This window comes from Macrosteles quadrilineatus, unplaced genomic scaffold, assembly GCF_028750875.1.
Source record: "Macrosteles quadrilineatus isolate MER2022 unplaced genomic scaffold, UCM_ALF_1.0 Scaffold_1__1_contigs__length_201487025, whole genome shotgun sequence".
NCBI classification, from domain to species: Eukaryota; Metazoa; Arthropoda; class Insecta; order Hemiptera; family Cicadellidae; genus Macrosteles; species Macrosteles quadrilineatus.
Window position 1 is genome coordinate 153,664,986 of NW_026542594.1, and position 23,460 is coordinate 153,688,445.

Here is a 23,460-nt window from a genome sequence, read left to right on the forward strand (position 1 = left end):
AAGTAATAGAAGCTAGCTCCAAACCAAAACTGGTTTATATTAATATAGGTTTATTTATCAACAGTATAACGAGAAGCGTCTGAAAATTAATTTCGTACATACTCCTTTAATCTATGATCTAACAAAAAACCACTAAGTGGTAACACTTTCCCCACCAAGTCAGCAATCCAAAAAAGATAATAAATCATTACTTTTTCCGCCAAGAAAAACAATGTAATGTATGTAAGTTTGGCAACTTGGCGGCAGACTTTAGATTGGGTTTTTTTCATTAAAGTTACGTTTGTGGATAATTTCACAAATCAACTTCTCTAATTAATTAGTCCAACTAAGTATAATAATTTTGAGGTAATCAGTAAATATAAAACCATCACTATTATGATTTTATGAAATGTGGCACAAATAAGGTCAAATTTTGTAAAATAAGCTCTCACCTAGCAATGTACTAATGGGAGAGATACTTGCCCAATGAAACTAGTTTTATGGTATTTTTTAAAGTGATCGAGCAAAAGTCTGCCGCCAAGTTGCCAAACTTACATACATTACATTGTTTTTCTTGGCGGAAAAAGTAATGATTTATTATCTTTTTTGGATTGCTGACTTAGTGGGGAAAGTGTTACCACTTAGTGGTTTTTTGTTAGATTTTATTTATTTTTGTAGAAAATTAACAGTTAAAATAAAAGTCCTCTTTTCTCTTAGACCACGGCACAACTACATCTCATTTAATTTCAATAATATTGTTTGTGTAGAACTAAATTCTACATTTTTTGTATTATCTGCTGTAAACCGATTAAAAACTTTTTGACACACGTACCAAAATTACTATTTAACAAACCCCCTGGCTTGAACTCACTTTCAAATTTCATCAATGGTTATCTTGAACAACATAAAATGCATTGGTGTTACGTAAGTGTTCTGATAATTAAACCTGTATATCTAAAGATTAGTGTAAATTGAGCCCTTATTAGAGAAGTAAAAATGTAATCAAACAGATTAGGTTTGTTAGAAATAGCATAAGGCAAAACAAATATTGGAAAACTCATTTATCCTAAATTTACATATCACTTTTTAATTGCTTGTTTAACATACGTAGAGTGATTTTCTCGATTGTTTTATTTGTTTTAGTGTATCAAAACATAAATCAAACCTTAGTACTATAGTTCGGCCGCAAAGCGACCTCCTCCAGCATTGGTTTAGCATTAGCGCGCAGGTCGTTTTCTAAGCGGCCGAACTATAGTACTAAGTTTCAAGTTCCTAGGTTTCATATGTTTTGATAAGTAGTATTAAACTGTTAAAAATGACGAGCAGCTGTACCAGTCCATTTTTCACTGGAAAGTATCGGGGAATATCACTGCTCTAAGTAATTTTATATAGTAAGTAGTTCAAATCATTCGGTATACCTGAAAAAATACTTTATAAAAGTTTTAAAATAATTTTTCAGCTGTTCCTATGAATTTCTCTAACATTTAAATTAATTGAGATTAATCACAGCTGGTCCTTCTTTTGTTTTGATTTTAATCCCATGTTATTTAAATGGCCAAAACCGTACTTTGAGGGCTTGTCAAGGGTTTATGGGTCAACGCACCGACTTGAGACCCTCAAAAGGCACATCTACACGTTAAGGGCTTTCAAACAACATAAAAAACATTAAAATTGAGCCAGTGGTTTGGGCTGTAGGTCCGTCAACATTCAAAGAGAGAAAAAGAACACGGAAAATTTGTGAATTTTTAAACTAGTTTTTCTTGGCTCAAACACAACCGTTTTTTAAATTCATTATTTTTATTTTGTTGAGAATGAATGCCCCTATCCAGTAGATGAATAATTATTGTAATAGTTTTTGTTTCTTCAGAGCTATAGACGAGTAAAAAAGCCACGTTGTCACGTCATGTATATATACACTGCAGCAGCTGTGTACCGCTGGGGGACTTGGCGGGGCTTAACCAAGTTTAAAATTAAATTTTAACTTGTTACCAGATATAGAGCAGGTGTTAAAATATTCAGCTTTGTATCTGAAAATACTTGTTTCATAAGACTTTATGTACCATCGTACATTTATAGTACTTATTTATTACTGACTATCTAATACAATTTCAGATGACGATTAATGGTTGAAGCCATTAATGTACACTCAGTTTCTGAATAAAAAGTGATTAAATTATCACATTAACTTTATAAATGACATGCTACTGTTTAAAGATTTCTTTATAAAGAAGTACTAATATCCTCTTCAAAGTAAAATGTACGGTTAAGTCTTATACACTTGTATGGAGCTCTACTTTATACACATTATACACATCACTACTGAGTGATTAGTTTCGTAATTAAATCGGCAATGGACTGATGAACAATCTACTTAATATGGTGATGTAACATAGTTTAGATATAGTGTTCAACACCCTTACATCTAAAGGTAACATTTAAATAACCTTTGCCGAAAGATGAACTCACAAAAGTTGTTTGGATCTCGTACAAATTTAATTTGAAATTAAAATTTCAACCCTGGATCGGATGAATTCAAACAGCACTCTCCCGGGCATTAGGTATTCACTTTGAGCTATCGAGGGACCTGGATCCGGTGACGTTCAAAGACAACTCTTTCTACACCATTTGTAAATTTTTCATTACGATACTCTTTTATACCTTACACTTTTACACACGTCTATATAGTAAGCTGCCTTGAAATCTTTGCGCATTCATAAGAATCTAACTATTACAAATTTGATCGTCGTATGATCATATCTAAAAATTATAAATGAAATAAGATTGCCTATGCTATTATTTGATAGATTTCAAACGATTTCTACTAAACTATCAGTTTTACATAAAACAATCTTTATGTTATGACAAAAACACATTATTAAAATAAGTTAAAATATTTTCTATCACAACAGAACACTAATTCTTCATCTTTATAATTTGAATGCTTTAATTAAAAAAAAACATATTAGTGTTAAGTAATTTACTTGTTCAACGAGATTTACTAAAATGTTAGAGTAAAATATTGACAACGAGGCGACGCGCGGTGGACAACGTGCACTCGAGCTTGCAAGTCGCTACAGGCGCTTAGAGTAATTAAATTAGTGAGGAATCTTTCACCAGAGTTTGTAATATTTCGAGCGGCAGCGCTTGTGTTTTCTTCTGAGCCTGTAGAGGAACTGTACTTATTTGTATATGTATCACACACTCCACTTATCTGACGTAACAATAGTGTGAGTTTTAACTTAACACCCATAAAAAAATCCGACGAGGTAAGGTGAGTGCGGTCCCGGCCTAACAGAGTTTATGGTAAAGTTAAGAAATACTACTTACTGTACTGCTAATGAACATCACAAAAAAATGTGTGATCCCATTGAATTAATTTATCCAACCTATCACACTGTACACGGTTTATTATGTCACAAATACTAAATTATTAATTTTATTTTTTATCTTTTTTATCGTTCAATTGTACAATTGTTATTTCCTAAAATAAATACGTTTTCAGACCGTCCGTCTTTTTTGTCACTTCCTGGCATGATAACCTTTAAAACTATAGGGGAATAAATTAGGAATATTCCGTGTGCTAACAGCAAAAGTTACATATAAAAATCTGTATATAGATTGGTTTCACCATTTAATATAAATATATTAAAAGTAAACAACTATGTTTTATTGGCTGTCCATGTTTATTCTATCGAAAACGAACGGACAAGCCAAGAACCATGTCACTGTATCCGCCGCCTTCTGCCTCTATTGACATTCCATAAATGCTTCAAACTCAATATCTTCTTATCAATTTTTATTAAATTTGTAATTTTTGTGGGCTGCAAAATTGTGTGTTTTATCATAATGCCACATACCATATTACACTTAATTACTAAACAATTTTATATAAATTAATCTTTAATATTTAAGTTACATAAAAGGATAGTGCTGCATTATCAAATATTTAAAAGATTAGTAGCTAAGGAATCTTGAACTGGAGGATGCTACTTGTTGTATGTTGTAGACAATATCTTATTAAGACTACATTAACTAATACATGCATGAATATCCCACCTTTTAATAAACTACGCAGTTTTTTTTCGTTGTAAATTGTAGTTTGAAAACGACAACTTCAAAGGTAGTTTAAATAATAGTGGTTTTGACAGAAACTCTTAAATACGTACCGTGGCTTATGACCAAGACTTTACCACGATCTTGGTTAAATCATTAACATAGAGGACTGCATTCGTCTGGAACACTTCTTAGTTCAACAAAAAAGGAAAAACCCAAATATTTTTTTTCATCCAGCATGATGTTTTTAACGATCATTTAACGTGGGTGTTGAATTGATTAATTAAATGTTATAACAAATTTGAAACATTGAAACATTATAACACACATTTACGACATTTATAACATTGAAACACATTAAATGAGTACCTATTACCTATAATCGTTTCACACATCTATCGACAAATATCTAGCTGTGTGCCTACCACGGTGAAGTGAAGGAAAGCCGTTACAATGTGACAACTTATGGCTTTAAACGTCAAACACATTGACATGATTGAACCTGTCAAACTAGACGCAAACTACTTAACAAGTCTGTTCCTCGTATCGATTAATTAATGAGTTGGATATTAACATGTTTTTACATCTTTCAATAAAGTTGTGTGTATTTTATTATACAAAGAAAATGTATTATCCTACCAGCTCTATTATAGATGTTGATACAAGTTGGACGGAGGACGGACGAGACATGCCCGCCGGTGTGGACATCCGGGAAGTATTTGTCGACAGTTTGTAGCTTCTTGGAAAATAACTCTTTGTTTACACATTGTAAACTAACATGACGGAGATCAAGACAGATACATTGTTATATTGTGATTTGTAGCAAGCTGCAAACAATGTACTCGTACTATTTGTACAAACAATTCAGTTGTTTTGCAGACACTGCTGTTATACAGGTTACGTTTAATCGAGACTAAACAGTTTTTATCCATCCAAACTATGAAATTACAGTTAAAACCATAGGTGTATTACAGAAATTAAAGTAATATATTTTTCCAAAAATATTATTGTGATTATGTTATGTGTTTTTTTCATTCGTAATTTGATGGACAATATTTACTATGATTTACCTATTTTCTATCAGTAGAAGAACCTATACTGTATCTCTAATTGTATTCTGTGTTGACCAAGGGTTAGTACTGAAAAGCATTGATGTTCACTTTTTTACGAGAAACTACAAGGAAGGACAAAAATTTTTAAGTTTGTCAAGCATCACATAATTGATTTTGTTATAGCTCACCTCATGGATGCAATGTAGAACCATACAGTTTAATTAAATATCATGACAACAGAATTAAATTAGCTTAAATAATATAGTACAAATAGAACAAATTGAATTTTGTTTGTGGCCTCAACAAGACATGTAACAGAGATGCTTGACTTAATTAAACTTTAAAGTGAAGTGGTTCTCATTAGTTTACAAAAAGAGTTAGCTTTTATCTTTATCTTCAAGATAAATATTTTTCTGTATAACTTATACTGCCGTACTCTTTCTTCAATGTAGACATATAAAACATTGCCAATTTTAAAACCAGTACTTGTGTCACCTCAGACAGTGGTTGTAATAAAATTACTTACTCTAAAATGTTTTATTAGAGTTAACTATACTCTTTACCCATCTCATTTGATACAACTATTACACATTAACAAATAATTAGTGGTAAATCTTCACAATTAAAACAGAACATCTATTACACGGTTAAAAATTCAAGTTTTAAAAATGTATCCACTCGGGAATTCGCTTTCTTTTACTTCGAGTTTTGAAATGAATAAAACTGTTCATGAAAAAATATCTTTCTTCGATGAAGTATACAAATAATTCATACAAATACAGCTTACGAGGTGCAATGATAATTTCAATTGAGATGAACTCTATTGGACGTAGATTGCATAATGAAGTTGTAGAAAGCTTTCAGCTTCTAGAGGTTGGGGCTTTTCACTAATGCTCTGGTAATATTATGCCAGCATTTTACCAGCATTGGTAAGTCGAATAGCAACTCTCAACGTGAAATGATTATTTTAATTATTCTTATTTATTATTAGTAGATACAATAGGACAATATGACCCCACTTTCGGCGTTTTTGGACCTAGGACTTTTGAATTTTTTTGGCGAAAAAACACCCAAAATAGGTAAAATATGATGGTTTTACCCTATTTTTGGCGTTTTAGAGGCTATATGGGGGCATTTTTTGGTTAAAAAATGTTATTAATACTGAAAAAACAAGCCTGGAAATGAAGAGCTTTTTTTGACCACTTTTTTTAAAACCCAGCTCTCGGCACGTGAACTCGGACGCGCTCCCGACCCATAGGTTACTTCTGATCCCCAGCGATGACAAACTAAAAGTCTTATGAAAAAATGTTAGAAACAAAAAATTGAGGAACATCTAATCATCTATACTTCTTCCACTGAAAGTTTTTCTCTGACCGAAAAATAAAAAAAATCCTCGCTTACTTACTTTTTCATGTTTGCTTTGAGTAACCTTTTTATATTTTCCTTAATTAATAATTATACAGTGGCATAAATTAAATTATATTTATATTGTATTAAACAGTAGTTTATGTAGAATTTTAATATATAAATTTTATGCTATAAATATTTTTTTTAGAAGCTAGACAAACATGTAAGTGATAGAAGGCGCATCACTTTGAACATCGTCATGCCCCCGACAGTGCCGTGCTGGTAATACCTAGAGTTTGAAACTATTGCTATTGTTGAAATTATATTATAGCACATTTACATACAAAAGAAACTGGTAAATGGTTTTAAATTGTTTAACTTTTTATGCTGTATTATTATGTTGAAGGCTATTTTGGTTGCTGGAATTTTAGCTGTTTTGTTGTATATCAAGCCTTTTTTTAGATATAAGTATTTTTAAACAATAAATCAGACCTTTATTTACTAATGCTATTATTATATTACAATGCATTGGCATACAAATGAAAATGGTTTGATTTATTTGTACTCATATAAAATAATATAATTCTTATGAGTTATAGGGATGTCTGGTGATTAAATCACAAATTTAGAATATTTAATAATGGACTTTTAAAATAATGGAATTAAGTATAGACTTATAACATTTTCATGATAACTGTTTGATTTATTTGTACTCATTTAAAATAATGTTAAAATAGTATTTGATTTTTATGTTGTATTATTGTTTTTTGTTGTTTAAAAGTTGGAACTAACATAGTGTACCTAAATTTAACCATTTGTCGTATCTCAAGCAGTTTTTGAGAAATAAGCATTTTAAAACGATAAAGTCACACCAGTAATGCATGGAGTTTGTAACCATTACCAACACTGATATTATGTTATAATACATTGTCATACAAATGGAACCATTTAATTTATTTACCAAATGGTATTCATATAAGTTTTAGATTTTTAAATTTTTACCCTGTATTATTGTTTTATATCAAAAGTTGAAATCAATGTAGTGTGCCTAAATATGTTTATTTACTGTATCTCAAGCAAATAGATAGAATAGGATAAAGAGGTGTTTTTGGTGTTTTACCTATGAGAATAACATGGGGAGATTTTAAGCCACTTTTTAAAAAATCGTGCTTATTTATACATTTCTATATAAATGTCCAACTCCAAAAATATTTTCAATCCATATTAATGTCTGTATCATGTGAGATTTGTACCAGTTGGTTTGAAATATTTATAAATATAATGTGTTGCTGGAATCACCTTAAATGGCAAGAAACACATAGTGTTGGGACCTCTGGTAAAATATTGGATTTTTTCTAGTTTGGATTAAATATTTGTGAAAAATTGAAAAAATATGTTTTTTACTCAACTATTTTAGCGTCTTGAAACATGTATTACCGAGGAATCAGGCAAATATTTCGTGCCGAAATTATATTTTACCTTACGTGAGAACTTGGAATCATTATTTAAACTCAGTCCTGCTCCACAGTATCATTGCAGGCTTGCTTCTTGTCCCAAGTGGTGAATTGTGTACAGTTTATGTGTGGTGCAAAGACTGGGTTTTCTTTTTAGTTGTGACCAGCTTGTTCCTAAGATGCTAGATGGTATCCACTTTGCCTCTGAACATAAGCAAATTGTAATCTTCAGTTTAGGACTTAAAATTAATGTCGGATGCGATGCCTCTTTAATCGGAAGTTTGGGTTGTGATGAGCTCAACCCCTATCACCAATATCAGCATAGATCCATTGAACTATTATGTGTTATTGTACTTTGTGCTGATTAATATGTGTTTGGTAAATTAGCATGGCACAACACACAATCCCACATCTTGCTAATCGTAGTTGGTAGTTTAACTTAGCAACGATAATAACAAATTATTATGTCATTGCATTATTATGTCATGTCGGGGGTCTATTTGGTGGTCAAAGTAGAAGTAGGGAGCATTGACTTTCTACAATCATGATGAGATATCCAGCCAGAGCCTCAGACTGTAATAAAAAAATAGATGAAAATGCAAACTCTAAAGGCCCTGACGACCATGTTGTATACTTCCAGGCTGGAACAACCTTTACTTGGAATATTGTATATAAATTGTTTGTATACATAAGACTCTTTTAGTGAATGTACTCTTTGATGAAAATACAAAATAAAGATGAAAACTACTTTATGCAAAGAAGAGAAAGTAATTGTGAAGGGTAGCTACAAACAATTGCATTTTAGTGAGCAATGAAAGTTGCTATAATTATTGGGATTGTTTTGGGTAAGTTTATAGATATGCATTGTGTTTACAGGAATTAATCATAGTGGGGATGCCATTTACATCGAGACATATCGATTTAGTTAAAGTGATAAAACGAAGACCATGATAGTGGTGGATAAAGATTTTATTTGTTGAGCAATTGATATGAGAAGGAGTTTCTTGTTAAACAATAACCTGGAAAACCAATACAACATAATGCACTGTCATCCCTCATTGGTATTGTAACTTACAAGCTCTGTTGTTCTTTACTCATTTTCAAAAACATATAAATTATAAAATAAGCCATTTTGTTGTTTATTTTACTGTTATGTATTGTAAGTGTATATATTGAAATAAATGGTTAAATAAATGTAAGTTGAAAAATGAGCCTTATTTTGTCACTAGTTTATTTACATTGATTTGAATCACATTTTTGAACTAACAGATGATTAAATTATTAATTGCATAACATTTGAAACATAGAGATACAACATTTACATTATTAACTGGAAACTATAGATCTATATTATTGTATGAACATAATTTCTGTATTTCATATATGTAAAAGCAATGAGACCATGCTAAATTACAGGATTCAATAACAAAGGAAGCTGATATTGTGCTATATACCTGAGGGTGTAAATATAGAGGTGGGCATTTCCATAGAGACCTAATGATGAATTAGAATGTGAAAGTTCTATGGTAGAAATATCAAGTATGCAAGAGTGATCATCAGTGGTAACATGGTCATCAGGCAATTCATAGAGAGGGGTCAGTCAGGTTGAACTAGTATATTGCAGTGATTCATCCAATATAGAAACAATAGTTACAAATAACCAGAACCAATTACTGGACATTGTAGTTACCAGTTTTCCTATCCTACTGTTAAAATATGAACCTCATTTTAATATGAGTTGGTGAGTTCATGCCCGGTAACATGAATGTAATAATGGTTCTAAATGTATTTATCTTATTTTATGGTAGATTTCACTATGTGTGCTTACTCTATGGTAAAATTCTTTGAGATCATTTAATATTTAACACACTTAGATTAGTGAATAAATCATCAAAGTGTGATATAAATATGCTGGGTGAAACGTATTAAAACTTGCTTCCAGTTTATCTATTAAAGGATTGTCAAACGTCTCGGTTTTGCTAACTATGACCTGGTGTCCCGAAAAGGGCTCTTAAGACCATAAGATGACAATACATAAGGTTTGGACTATTGACTGTGATGTGAATTTATGCATACTTTGTCATACAAATTTTACACTATAGTATTTTTACGAGTTCTGACTGTGACTGTGATGTGAATTTGTGTGTATTTCATCACATAAATTTCACTCTATTTTCACTCATTTCACACCACTATTATGATGTGCTGTGCCTGCATGAGTGTGTTGAGCCATGAATATCATAGACTATCAAGCTATAAGGACGTATGCTAGAACTGATCTAACCTCTGCCAAACCCTGAATATGAGCCTGGAGGCACAGACTTTGGACCAAGGATCAATAATTGTAAATAGACAAACCTGTGTGATAGGATATAGAACACTGAAAAATAAAAATGTTAGAAACTTTAGTCTTTTACTTATTTACCCTTATCACCCTCTGTTTTGGAGGAAACTGCCTTACAACCAACATTATGAAGATTGCATTAATACTCATGATCTTGGTCATTATAAAATTTATCAAACATAAATCCGTATTTGCCATTATTCATAGACCTTTCCTTGTCTATTATGAAAAAGCTATCCAACACTGGTGGTAAAGACTTTTATATTGATGAAATGAAAAGTCATTATTAATATGATTGTTAAATATAAGGTTTAAAATTTATATTGCCTTGTTTGGATAATATTAGAAAATGTATGTTATCGCATAAATGTTTGTGTACTTTCTAAGTAAAAGCAGTTAATATTTTTATGTTGACCCATTGAGAGAAATTGTATACTATTTGTACTATAAAAAGTCTATTCATGCATATCAGTCCAGTAAAAGTTCTGTTACAATCCAGTCATAGGTCAGTCTCAATTGCATCCATAGTTTCTCAGTCAACCTGTCAGTCATTTGGTTACAGTCTGTTTTCTAACTCTTTATTAACCAATATTGCATAACATTTTTTATTTAAAACACAATATTCTATAAAATTTTCATTGGCCAGTTGTTGTTGATTGTTATAAACAGTACTTGATATACAAACACATACGTTGTCATCAGTCAGGCGTCCAAACAATTAAAAAATATCGTTGAGAAGAAATCGGTTGTTGTATTTAACAACATAAAGGTCGATTCACAAACGGTATGTAATAGTTTAATCATGTCACAGTGTATACAACAACTGACTGTGACTGTGATGTGAATTTGATTAGTTGTGTGAAATGTGTGAAAATAGTGTGAAATTTTTGAAATTGCTTCCAGTTTATATGTTGTCATTAAGCAAGCGTTTAAAAATCCAACAATATCGTTGAGAAGAAACCAGCTGTTGTATTTGACGACATAAAAATCAATTCACACATAACACGTCACAGTTCAATCACATCAGTTACGACACAGTGTATACACCAACTGACTGTGACTGTGATGTGAATTTGTGTGTACTTCGTCACACAAATTTTACACAAATTTCACACATATTTCACACATTTCACACAACTATCATGATAGTTGTGTGAAATGTGTGAAATATGTGTGAAATTTGTGTAAAATTTGTGTGACGAAGTACACACAAATTCACATCACAATCACAGTCAGTTGGTGTATACACTGTGTCGTAACTGATGTGATTGAACTGTGACGTGTTATGTGTGAATTGATTTTTATGTCGTCAAATACAACAGCTGGTTTCTTCTCAACGATATTGTTGGATTTTTAAACGCTTGCTTAATGACAACATATAAACTGGAAGCAATTTCAAAAATTTCACACTATTTTCACACATTTCACACAACTAATCAAATTCACATCACAGTCACAGTCAGTTGTTGTATACACTGTGACATGATTAAACTATTACATACCGTTTGTGAATCGACCTTTATGTTGTTAAATACAACAACCGATTTCTTCTCAACGATATTTTTTAATTGTTTGGACGCCTGACTGATGACAACGTATGTGTTTGTATATCAAGTACTGTTTATAACAATCAACAACAACTGGCCAATGAAAATTTTATAGAATATTGTGTTTTAAATAAAAAATGTTATGCAATATTGGTTAATAAAGAGTTAGAAAACAGACTGTAACCAAATGACTGACAGGTTGACTGAGAAACTATGGATGCAATTGAGACTGACCTATGACTGGATTGTAACAGAACTTTTACTGGACTGATATGCATGAATAGACTTTTTATAGTACAAATAGTATACAATTTCTCTCAATGGGTCAACATAAAAATATTAACTGCTTTTACTTAGAAAGTACGCAAACATTTATGCGATAACATACATTTTCTAATATTATCCAAACAAGGCAATATAAATTTTAAACCTTATATTTAACAATCATATTAATAATGACTTTTCATTTCATCAATATAAAAGTCTTTACCACCAGTGTTGGATAGCTTTTTCATAATAGACAAGGAAAGGTCTATGAATAATGGCAAATACGGATTTATGTTTGATAAATTTTATAATGACCAAGATCATGAGTATTAATGCAATCTTCATAATGTTGGTTGTAAGGCAGTTTCCTCCAAAACAGAGGGTGATAAGGGTAAATAAGTAAAAGACTAAAGTTTCTAACATTTTTATTTTTCAGTGTTCTATATCCTATCACACAGGTTTGTCTATTTACAATTATTGATCCTTGGTCCAAAGTCTGTGCCTCCAGGCTCATATTCAGGGTTTGGCAGAGGTTAGATCAGTTCTAGCATACGTCCTTATAGCTTGATAGTCTATGATATTCATGGCTCAACACACTCATGCAGGCACAGCACATCATAATAGTGGTGTGAAATGAGTGAAAATAGAGTGAAATTTATGTGATGAAATACACACAAATTCACATCACAGTCACAGTCAGAACTCGTAAAAATACTATAGTGTAAAATTTGTATGACAAAGTATGCATAAATTCACATCACAGTCAATAGTCCAAACCTTATGTATTGTCATCTTATGGTCTTAAGAGCCCTTTTCGGGACACCAGGTCATAGTTAGCAAAACCGAGACGTTTGACAATCCTTTAATAGATAAACTGGAAGCAAGTTTTAATACGTTTCACCCAGCATATTTATATCACACTTTGATGATTTATTCACTAATCTAAGTGTGTTAAATATTAAATGATCTCAAAGAATTTTACCATAGAGTAAGCACACATAGTGAAATCTACCATAAAATAAGATAAATACATTTAGAACCATTATTACATTCATGTTACCGGGCATGAACTCACCAACTCATATTAAAATGAGGTTCATATTTTAACAGTAGGATAGGAAAACTGGTAACTACAATGTCCAGTAATTGGTTCTGGTTATTTGTAACTATTGTTTCTATATTGGATGAATCACTGCAATATACTAGTTCAACCTGACTGACCCCTCTCTATGAATTGCCTGATGACCATGTTACCACTGATGATCACTCTTGCATACTTGATATTTCTACCATAGAACTTTCACATTCTAATTCATCATTAGGTCTCTATGGAAATGCCCACCTCTATATTTACACCCTCAGGTATATAGCACAATATCAGCTTCCTTTGTTATTGAATCCTGTAATTTAGCATGGTCTCATTGCTTTTACATATATGAAATACAGAAATTATGTTCATACAATAATATAGATCTATAGTTTCCAGTTAATAATGTAAATGTTGTATCTCTATGTTTCAAATGTTATGCAATTAATAATTTAATCATCTGTTAGTTCAAAAATGTGATTCAAATCAATGTAAATAAACTAGTGACAAAATAAGGCTCATTTTTCAACTTACATTTATTTAACCATTTATTTCAATATATACACTTACAATACATAACAGTAAAATAAACAACAAAATGGCTTATTTTATAATTTATATGTTTTTGAAAATGAGTAAAGAACAACAGAGCTTGTAAGTTACAATACCAATGAGGGATGACAGTGCATTATGTTGTATTGGTTTTCCAGGTTATTGTTTAACAAGAAACTCCTTCTCATATCAATTGCTCAACAAATAAAATCTTTATCCACCACTATCATGGTCTTCGTTTTATCACTTTAACTAAATCGATATGTCTCGATGTAAATGGCATCCCCACTATGATTAATTCCTGTAAACACAATGCATATCTATAAACTTACCCAAAACAATCCCAATAATTATAGCAACTTTCATTGCTCACTAAAATGCAATTGTTTGTAGCTACCCTTCACAATTACTTTCTCTTCTTTGCATAAAGTAGTTTTCATCTTTATTTTGTATTTTCATCAAAGAGTACATTCACTAAAAGAGTCTTATGTATACAAACAATTTATATACAATATTCCAAGTAAAGGTTGTTCCAGCCTGGAAGTATACAACATGGTCGTCAGGGCCTTTAGAGTTTGCATTTTCATCTATTTTTTTATTACAGTCTGAGGCTCTGGCTGGATATCTCATCATGATTGTAGAAAGTCAATGCTCCCTACTTCTACTTTGACCACCAAATAGACCCCCGACATGACATAATAATGCAATGACATAATAATTTGTTATTATCGTTGCTAAGTTAAACTACCAACTACGATTAGCAAGATGTGGGATTGTGTGTTGTGCCATGCTAATTTACCAAACACATATTAATCAGCACAAAGTACAATAACACATAATAGTTCAATGGATCTATGCTGATATTGGTGATAGGGGTTGAGCTCATCACAACCCAAACTTCCGATTAAAGAGGCATCGCATCCGACATTAATTTTAAGTCCTAAACTGAAGATTACAATTTGCTTATGTTCAGAGGCAAAGTGGATACCATCTAGCATCTTAGGAACAAGCTGGTCACAACTAAAAAGAAAACCCAGTCTTTGCACCACACATAAACTGTACACAATTCACCACTTGGGACAAGAAGCAAGCCTGCAATGATACTGTGGAGCAGGACTGAGTTTAAATAATGATTCCAAGTTCTCACGTAAGGTAAAATATAATTTCGGCACGAAATATTTGCCTGATTCCTCGGTAATACATGTTTCAAGACGCTAAAATAGTTGAGTAAAAAACATATTTTTTCAATTTTTCACAAATATTTAATCCAAACTAGAAAAAATCCAATATTTTACCAGAGGTCCCAACACTATGTGTTTCTTGCCATTTAAGGTGATTCCAGCAACACATTATATTTATAAATATTTCAAACCAACTGGTACAAATCTCACATGATACAGACATTAATATGGATTGAAAATATTTTTGGAGTTGGACATTTATATAGAAATGTATAAATAAGCACGATTTTTTAAAAAGTGGCTTAAAATCTCCCCATGTTATTCTCATAGGTAAAACACCAAAAACACCTCTTTATCCTATTCTATCTATTTGCTTGAGATACAGTAAATAAACATATTTAGGCACACTACATTGATTTCAACTTTTGATATAAAACAATAATACAGGGTAAAAATTTAAAAATCTAAAACTTATATGAATACCATTTGGTAAATAAATTAAATGGTTCCATTTGTATGACAATGTATTATAACATAATATCAGTGTTGGTAATGGTTACAAACTCCATGCATTACTGGTGTGACTTTATCGTTTTAAAATGCTTATTTCTCAAAAACTGCTTGAGATACGACAAATGGTTAAATTTAGGTACACTATGTTAGTTCCAACTTTTAAACAACAAAAAACAATAATACAACATAAAAATCAAATACTATTTTAACATTATTTTAAATGAGTACAAATAAATCAAACAGTTATCATGAAAATGTTATAAGTCTATACTTAATTCCATTATTTTAAAAGTCCATTATTAAATATTCTAAATTTGTGATTTAATCACCAGACATCCCTATAACTCATAAGAATTATATTATTTTATATGAGTACAAATAAATCAAACCATTTTCATTTGTATGCCAATGCATTGTAATATAATAATAGCATTAGTAAATAAAGGTCTGATTTATTGTTTAAAAATACTTATATCTAAAAAAAGGCTTGATATACAACAAAACAGCTAAAATTCCAGCAACCAAAATAGCCTTCAACATAATAATACAGCATAAAAAGTTAAACAATTTAAAACCATTTACCAGTTTCTTTTGTATGTAAATGTGCTATAATATAATTTCAACAATAGCAATAGTTTCAAACTCTAGGTATTACCAGCACGGCACTGTCGGGGGCATGACGATGTTCAAAGTGATGCGCCTTCTATCACTTACATGTTTGTCTAGCTTCTAAAAAAAATATTTATAGCATAAAATTTATATATTAAAATTCTACATAAACTACTGTTTAATACAATATAAATATAATTTAATTTATGCCACTGTATAATTATTAATTAAGGAAAATATAAAAAGGTTACTCAAAGCAAACATGAAAAAGTAAGTAAGCGAGGATTTTTTTTATTTTTCGGTCAGAGAAAAACTTTCAGTGGAAGAAGTATAGATGATTAGATGTTCCTCAATTTTTTGTTTCTAACATTTTTTCATAAGACTTTTAGTTTGTCATCGCTGGGGATCAGAAGTAACCTATGGGTCGGGAGCGCGTCCGAGTTCACGTGCCGAGAGCTGGGTTTTAAAAAAAGTGGTCAAAAAAAGCTCTTCATTTCCAGGCTTGTTTTTTCAGTATTAATAACATTTTTTAACCAAAAAATGCCCCCATATAGCCTCTAAAACGCCAAAAATAGGGTAAAACCATCATATTTTACCTATTTTGGGTGTTTTTTCGCCAAAAAAATTCAAAAGTCCTAGGTCCAAAAACGCCGAAAGTGGGGTCATATTGTCCTATTGTATCTACTATTATTAGGCCTACACTTTGTTATGCGGACTCAACCTCACTGAAGCAGTCTCACGTTAAAACTGTTACAGCGTACACTCATTAACTTTGAATACAATGTATGTATACGAGTCCCTCACAAATAGCCATGTTTGTTAATATATTTGGCAGTGTTAAAAACTCTCGTACTCGGTGTGTTATCATTTACTATGGTAAGACTGGGTCTTGACAAATTGGGGTGAATGTGAGGCAATTTTACATATCCAAGTCCATCTTTAAAGATAAAGGATTGACTCGAAAGGAATTAATGCATGCCAACTGGATATAGCTGATGCATGTAAAACATGTTATCCTCTTACTTTTTAGTTAACCCTGCTGTTCTCGTTTGTTTACTGGTGTCATTGTGTTGACAGGCGTCCGCGGAGTACAGATAACACAGCTCTTTGTGCCGGAGGAGGTACGCAATGGCACCAGTGAAGCTGCCATCCTAGACTGCGAGTACACTTTGACGCCGTCAGACCTTGCCACCACGTCGGGCCTTGTCGTCAAGTGGTTCTTCAACAACGGTCCGGCCCCGGTGTACCAGTGGATCCCCGGCCAGCGACCCCAGGACCTGGGGATACTCAAGGGTAGACTGCGGCTGGACTACCGCGCCTCTAGTCATGAGTCTACCATGCACCGCGCCCTCTACATCCTCACACCCACCACAGAGCTCAGCGGAGAGTACAAGTGTTCCGTGTCCACCTTCGAGGACGAGGACTTCATGGTCGGCAAGATGATTGTCATAGGTAGGGCATTTATAACTATAAAATACCATCAAACTATCGAACTGAAGAATTGTAACCGACAAATAGTCGAAACACACTAGGTCATAATAATATCAAGAGGTAGAGCTTTCAGTCTCACACTTCAGTAAAACGCATATCAAACATTTTACAATTAGTAAACATTTATGACAAGCCTAATCAAAAACACACATGCACATGGAGAACTTTGAGATTCACGCAGACTAAAAAAACTTGTGATGTCAATAGGATCGGAAAACACTTAATTTATCTGTTCTAACCACTATATTTTTACAACACCTTAATAGTATGATTTCCCTTTTACTAATCATTATTTTTCGAGTCCTTTTAAGAATTTAGTTGATTAATACGATTTTAGTTGAAAATTTAGTTGATTTACGTGATTTTTTAGGTTAGGTTTGGTTTTAATGTTAGGTTAGCTCTTAGCGTATTTAAAAATAAGACAAGGGCATTACTTCCGTGAAAGTAGGTTCCCTTCAATATTATAAATTATAAACGGCAAGTATTTCTAGGTTTCTAGGTTCCTAGGTTATTCATAGATTTGCAAAGCTTGGAAATCGCTACACACTTATCAAGGGTTTTAATCCTAAAGCCCCCTGTGAGTTTACTGAAAATCATTCTAAGGGCTCAAATAAAATAATTCGTGTAATTTAACATAACTGACTCTATCTGTAGCTATTTCAAGGACATTACAATGTGTTGTATAACATGTGACCTGATGTTGATGTTGGCAGCGCCAGAGAAGCACCTGTACCTGGTACAGTCCCGCACTCCCCTAGAGAGAGTCAACATCACCTGTAGAGCCAACGGAGTGTTCCCTGAGCCCAAGATGACGCTGTACCGAGAGGACGTCATCACACATGAAATGTCAGTATAATCTCTGTTGTATATATAAATATATATATATATATATATATAATCAGTATTGTACAATATAAATATTATAAGATAGAGGTAAGAAGAGGTTGTAGATCTTACACACACCTCTCATGAATTAATTCGATGAAACTAATTTAATAAATGTCATTAAGTTTATTCCCCCGAAATAAAAATTGCATAAAATAGTTTTGATAAATTCTAGCTTATACATTTAAGACCACGAGTTTTCTTTTATCACACCAGGCTTTATGAAAAATATAATTCTTCAAAAATATTATTACGTAGTATATTGTTTATATAGTTTAAATCATTGTGTAAAATTTAGCTTTATCTTCATGTATGGTCCTTTTAATAACTTAAAATGTAGTAGGAATCGCCCCCTAATTCTATAAAGGCCTCACCCTACGAGTATCAAACAAATTTAATTTAATGTCAAACGTTAGATTTTTTTGTAATTAAAATATATTTGTAGAAAAGTAACTAAATCAAAATAGAAACAATCATGAACTAATTTATAATCCTAGCTGTTAGCAATAGAGGAGCTGATGTTGTTCAGCATCATCAACGTGGCCCTTTAATAACCTTGTTATGTACGAAAGTAGTGTTCGAGCAGCTTCTTATAATAGTAGGAGATTATATCCCAAACCAGTTGTATTTATCTTCACCAATAGTAAAAGTTACATGAAAAAGTCGAATTGACTTCATACCACCTTTTTTAAATGTAGGCTAATTAAAAGTGACAAATTTTTCATTGAGTGAGTGATGGAAATGTTAAGTTTCTGACGCACCACTCAGTAAGAACTACGCTCCAACACTTTAATCGTAAAAATTAAGTTAGTTCCTCAAATAATATACAAAATGTAATTGCACCTAAAAACCCTAATTTAATTTCTTTTAGTTTTACCTTTGTTTTACTTAAAATTTGTACACGAGATATAAGTATGTAAACTATCTAAATCCACTTATTGTAGCTTAAACACAGCATATATAAACTTGTAAAACTAATCTAAAATGGTGGCTTAGTAAGTTATTTGAACAAATACATTAAAGCACACCGCAAAGCGGGGATCGGTTTCAATGGGCAGTCAGAATATAACCTTCATTTGCCTAATTGAGATCAAACCCACAGCCATTGAGGCAGCCCGACCTTAACTTTCCTAATGTTTGCCCGTGTACTCGTATATTCCTGACTTCTTTGTCACATTAAATTATAAATTCCATCAGTTATTATTACTGAACATTATTCTAATGAAGGGAAACATCTTTTGCAATACGAACTGATGATATTATAGTTAACTTTTAAGCAAGTATTGTGTATTTTTACAATTAATTATAAATTATAGGATGAGACGATACCATATTAATGATCTCTTTAACGGTATTTTGCGTGTTATATTTTATTGAATGTTATAGCAAGTAATATTATTAGCAAGTAATGTTATAGCAAGTATGTTATAGCAATAATCATATATTAAAGCATATATTTTCGCTTATACTATTCACTAGAAGACAGTAAAAATACATAAAAATGGTTATTACATAATACTACAATTTCTATTGCAGTATTTGATCTAAATCAATCACCACTTTCTTATTATCCTACCACTTAACTTCTTCTGCAGTCTTTTACAAAAACCGACCAGGTGAAAACAATTCTTTTATACGAATATTTCCACTAGACATATTTTAATTTACATTCAGAGTGTATACTTTCAAACATAGTTTTATTAAATATTTTGTCGAAAATATTTACCTTTTTCAACTTAAAAAAGTAATTAATTCATAACTTAAATATTCCAATCAGTTTTGTTAAGTATCTATTGAAGTAGCTAAGCTACGATTATATTATTTTTTGATACTGGAAAAAAGCAAAGTAAAGTGAAAAAAGTAAATTTTTTATAAACTGATAAAGGGAGAAACGGAGTTGAACGATTGACAAAACATCAATTTTGTATAAATTGTTTCACTCAGTTAAGACTATACCCCGTCATTACCAACACAATAGTAAAACAACGTTACTGTCGTAGTAAGATTGGTAATTCTGTAGTACCAATATGAATTGATCTTAATTTTACAAAATTATTTTTTCTTTAGATTATAAGGAGATTGCTTACTTTACATTGTAAGCAACTCACAACAACACAACAACAATACTTGGTATTGCAGTGTTGAGGTAGCTGCCAGAGTGGAGACTATACCACGTGATTACCACTTCGACATAGAGGCTACAACCACGTTACTTGGTAGATTGGTTACTTTACATTGTTGCTTTGCAGTGTTGAGGTAGCTGCCAGAGTGGAGACTATACCACGTGATTACCACTACGACATAGAGGCTACAACCACATTACATGGTAGATTGGTTACTTTACATTGTTGCTTTGCAGTGTTGAGGTAGCTGCCAGAGTGGAGACTATACCACGTGATTACCACTTCGACATAGAGGCTACAACCACATTACATGGTAGATTGGTTACTTTACATTGTTGCTTTGCAGTGTTGAGGTAGCTGCCAGAGTGGAGACTATACCACGTGATTACCACTACGACATAGAGGCTACAACCACATTACATGGTAGATTGGTTACTTTACATTGTTGCTTTGCAGTGTTGAGGTAGCTGCCAGAGTGGAGACTATACCACGTGATTACCACTTCGACATAGAGGCTACAACCACGTTACTTGGTAGATTGGTTACTTTACATTGTTGCTTTGCAGTGTTGAGGTAGCTGCCAGAGTGGAGACTATACCACGTGATTACCACTACGACATAGAGGCTACAACCACATTACATGGTAGATTGGTTACTTTACATTGTTGCTTTGCAGTGTTGAGGTAGCTGCCAGAGTGGAGACTATACCACGTGATTACCACTTCGACATAGAGGCTACAACCACATTACATGGTAGATTGGTTACTTTACATTGTTGCTTTGCAGTGTTGAGGTAGCTGCCAGAGTGGAGACTATACCACGTGATTACCACTACGACATAGAGGCTACAACCACGTTGCAAGACGAGTACCTGGACACGCCTACAGTGTTCTACTGTGAACTGTACATACCGCACACCTCCTACAAGCGGAGGAAGAGTGTTACATATTACCCAGGTAATCACTGGGCTGTGTAAATTACGATTTTTCTATCAATTTTCTTTTCTCTTCATAAACACCATAATAAAAAATCTAATCCTTACCTATGGTGTGGAGTATTCTAACTATGGCTACTGCCACTTTCTGGTCATTTGTTTTATATTTTTTGTGTTATCTATGCCAATGGTAACGTCAAACTTTATGTTAGATAGCAGCATTAGCCCAATGACAAAACGGAATTGGGGTTTGGAAACGATCTCCCTTGGAATCGTACCAGCGACCTTCTGATTTCAATCACATAAAACATACTACTTGTACTATAACCACTTAGGTGGTTACTAGGGGTGTTATATGATATGTTTTCTGTGTTTCAATGCAAACACTATAACCACTTGGCTACCAAAACAATAAAATGAACACACGACAGCAACATATACCTTGGGGGTATCGCTTGCTGAGGGCGCACGTAAAGTATCTTTGTACTCTAAGTTCGCAATAAATTTAGGCCTAGTAGTAAAAACTATTCTTAATAAAAACTGTCTTAACGTTGTAAATTATCCACGACAAGATTTCTTTTAAACTCAGTTTCAAATTTGTATATTTGTTGTCCAAGCTATAATCACACACGGCCACAATCATAATAATTTGATTTATAGTGTTCTGTTTTAACATCTTGAATGAAGAAAATAAAATACGTTCATGTGAGAATCATTGGTTTATAAAACTAGGAAGATGTATGTGAAATGCCGAGCCGCTTGAGTAGTCATGAATGAACGTATGAGGTTAGCAGATTGTAAGCTCAACTGAGCCACCTTTGCTGTACCTTGAATGAAGATTAATGGTGTGTGAGCTCGTACGCTGTTTATACAGATACATTTGCCGCATTTAAGCTTATTTAAAATTGTATCTTAAGTTCTTTAAAGGGAAATGTTAGTTTTATATTGGATTGCTATTAATCATTGTTTGAAGTTTGGTTACCAACTCAAGCTTCACAAGTTAACATTTTTTATCCACATGCATTAAATAGTTCCTGGTATTTCAACATCCAGTATATATGGGGTAGTAGTATACTTAACCATAGCTATTGTACGATTTAATGCGTAACGTTTTATTAATAAATTCAAATATTTTGTTACAGGCAGCGTAGAGAGCCTTTCTAGTGGTAAGTTGTTCTTAGTTTTCGTAATAGTCTTTAATCTATGTGATTACCTGGAACCTCTACATTAAGCATTCTGATGAATAATAGATGAATAAGTATGCCATTACCATTCTTATGGTTAATATTGTAAAAATTGGCCTAACATTTAAACTTCATGTATAAATACATAGTTTATAGTTTATAGTACATAGTATACAGGGTGATTGATATAAGTGTGCCAGCTGTTTTATTTGAAAACTATACGAGATATCAAAAAAAGTTAAATGGTAAATGCCTTGGATTTTTTATTTAAAAAATTTTAGTCGAGTCAAAAAAATTATTTTAGACGCCATTTTTCCAATATGGCCGCCAAATTAGATTTTTCTTATGGAACACCCTGTATTTTAGGATGTATTCTAGTAGAAAATGTAATTTTAAGACGATTTAATTCTTGTAATTTTTTTCATAAACCTAACCGTTTCAAAGATAATAATGGTTAAAGTTTTGAAATTTCTGCATGAGAAAGAGTTTCGATGAAGGCCTAAGCAAGCATGCCAGCTGTTTTATTCGAAAACCATTAAAAATTTCACAACTTAAACCATTATTATCTTTGAAACAGTTAGGTTTATAAAAAAAATCACAAGAATAAAATCGTCTTAAAATTACATTTTCTACCAGAATACATCATAAAATACAGGGTGTTCCATAAGAAAATTCAAAGTTGGAGGCCATATTGAAAAATTTGCGGCAAAAAAAATTTTTTCGACTTTACTACAATTTTTTTAATAAAAAGTCCAAGGCACTTACCATTTAACTTTTTTTGATATCTCTTAAGCTGGGTTTTCCTAGACGCGGAGTCGGCCAGCGGAGAGCGGACAACGGAGAGCGGACTCAGCTTGT

General features: G+C 32.2%; 1 protein-coding gene across 1 annotated transcript in view; it reads left to right on the top strand.

Moving 5' to 3' along the window:
• Nucleotides 1-23,460, top strand: part of LOC129001667 (uncharacterized) — a 129,348-nt gene that overhangs the window by 104,947 nt on the left and 941 nt on the right. The window contains exons 2-5 of the mRNA XM_054429048.1: nt 17,063-17,437; nt 18,190-18,322; nt 21,271-21,440; nt 22,561-22,584. Of these exons, the coding sequence (XP_054285023.1) occupies nt 17,063-17,437; nt 18,190-18,322; nt 21,271-21,440; nt 22,561-22,584 (702 nt within the window). The remainder of the gene's footprint in view (nt 1-17,062; nt 17,438-18,189; nt 18,323-21,270; nt 21,441-22,560; nt 22,585-23,460) is intronic.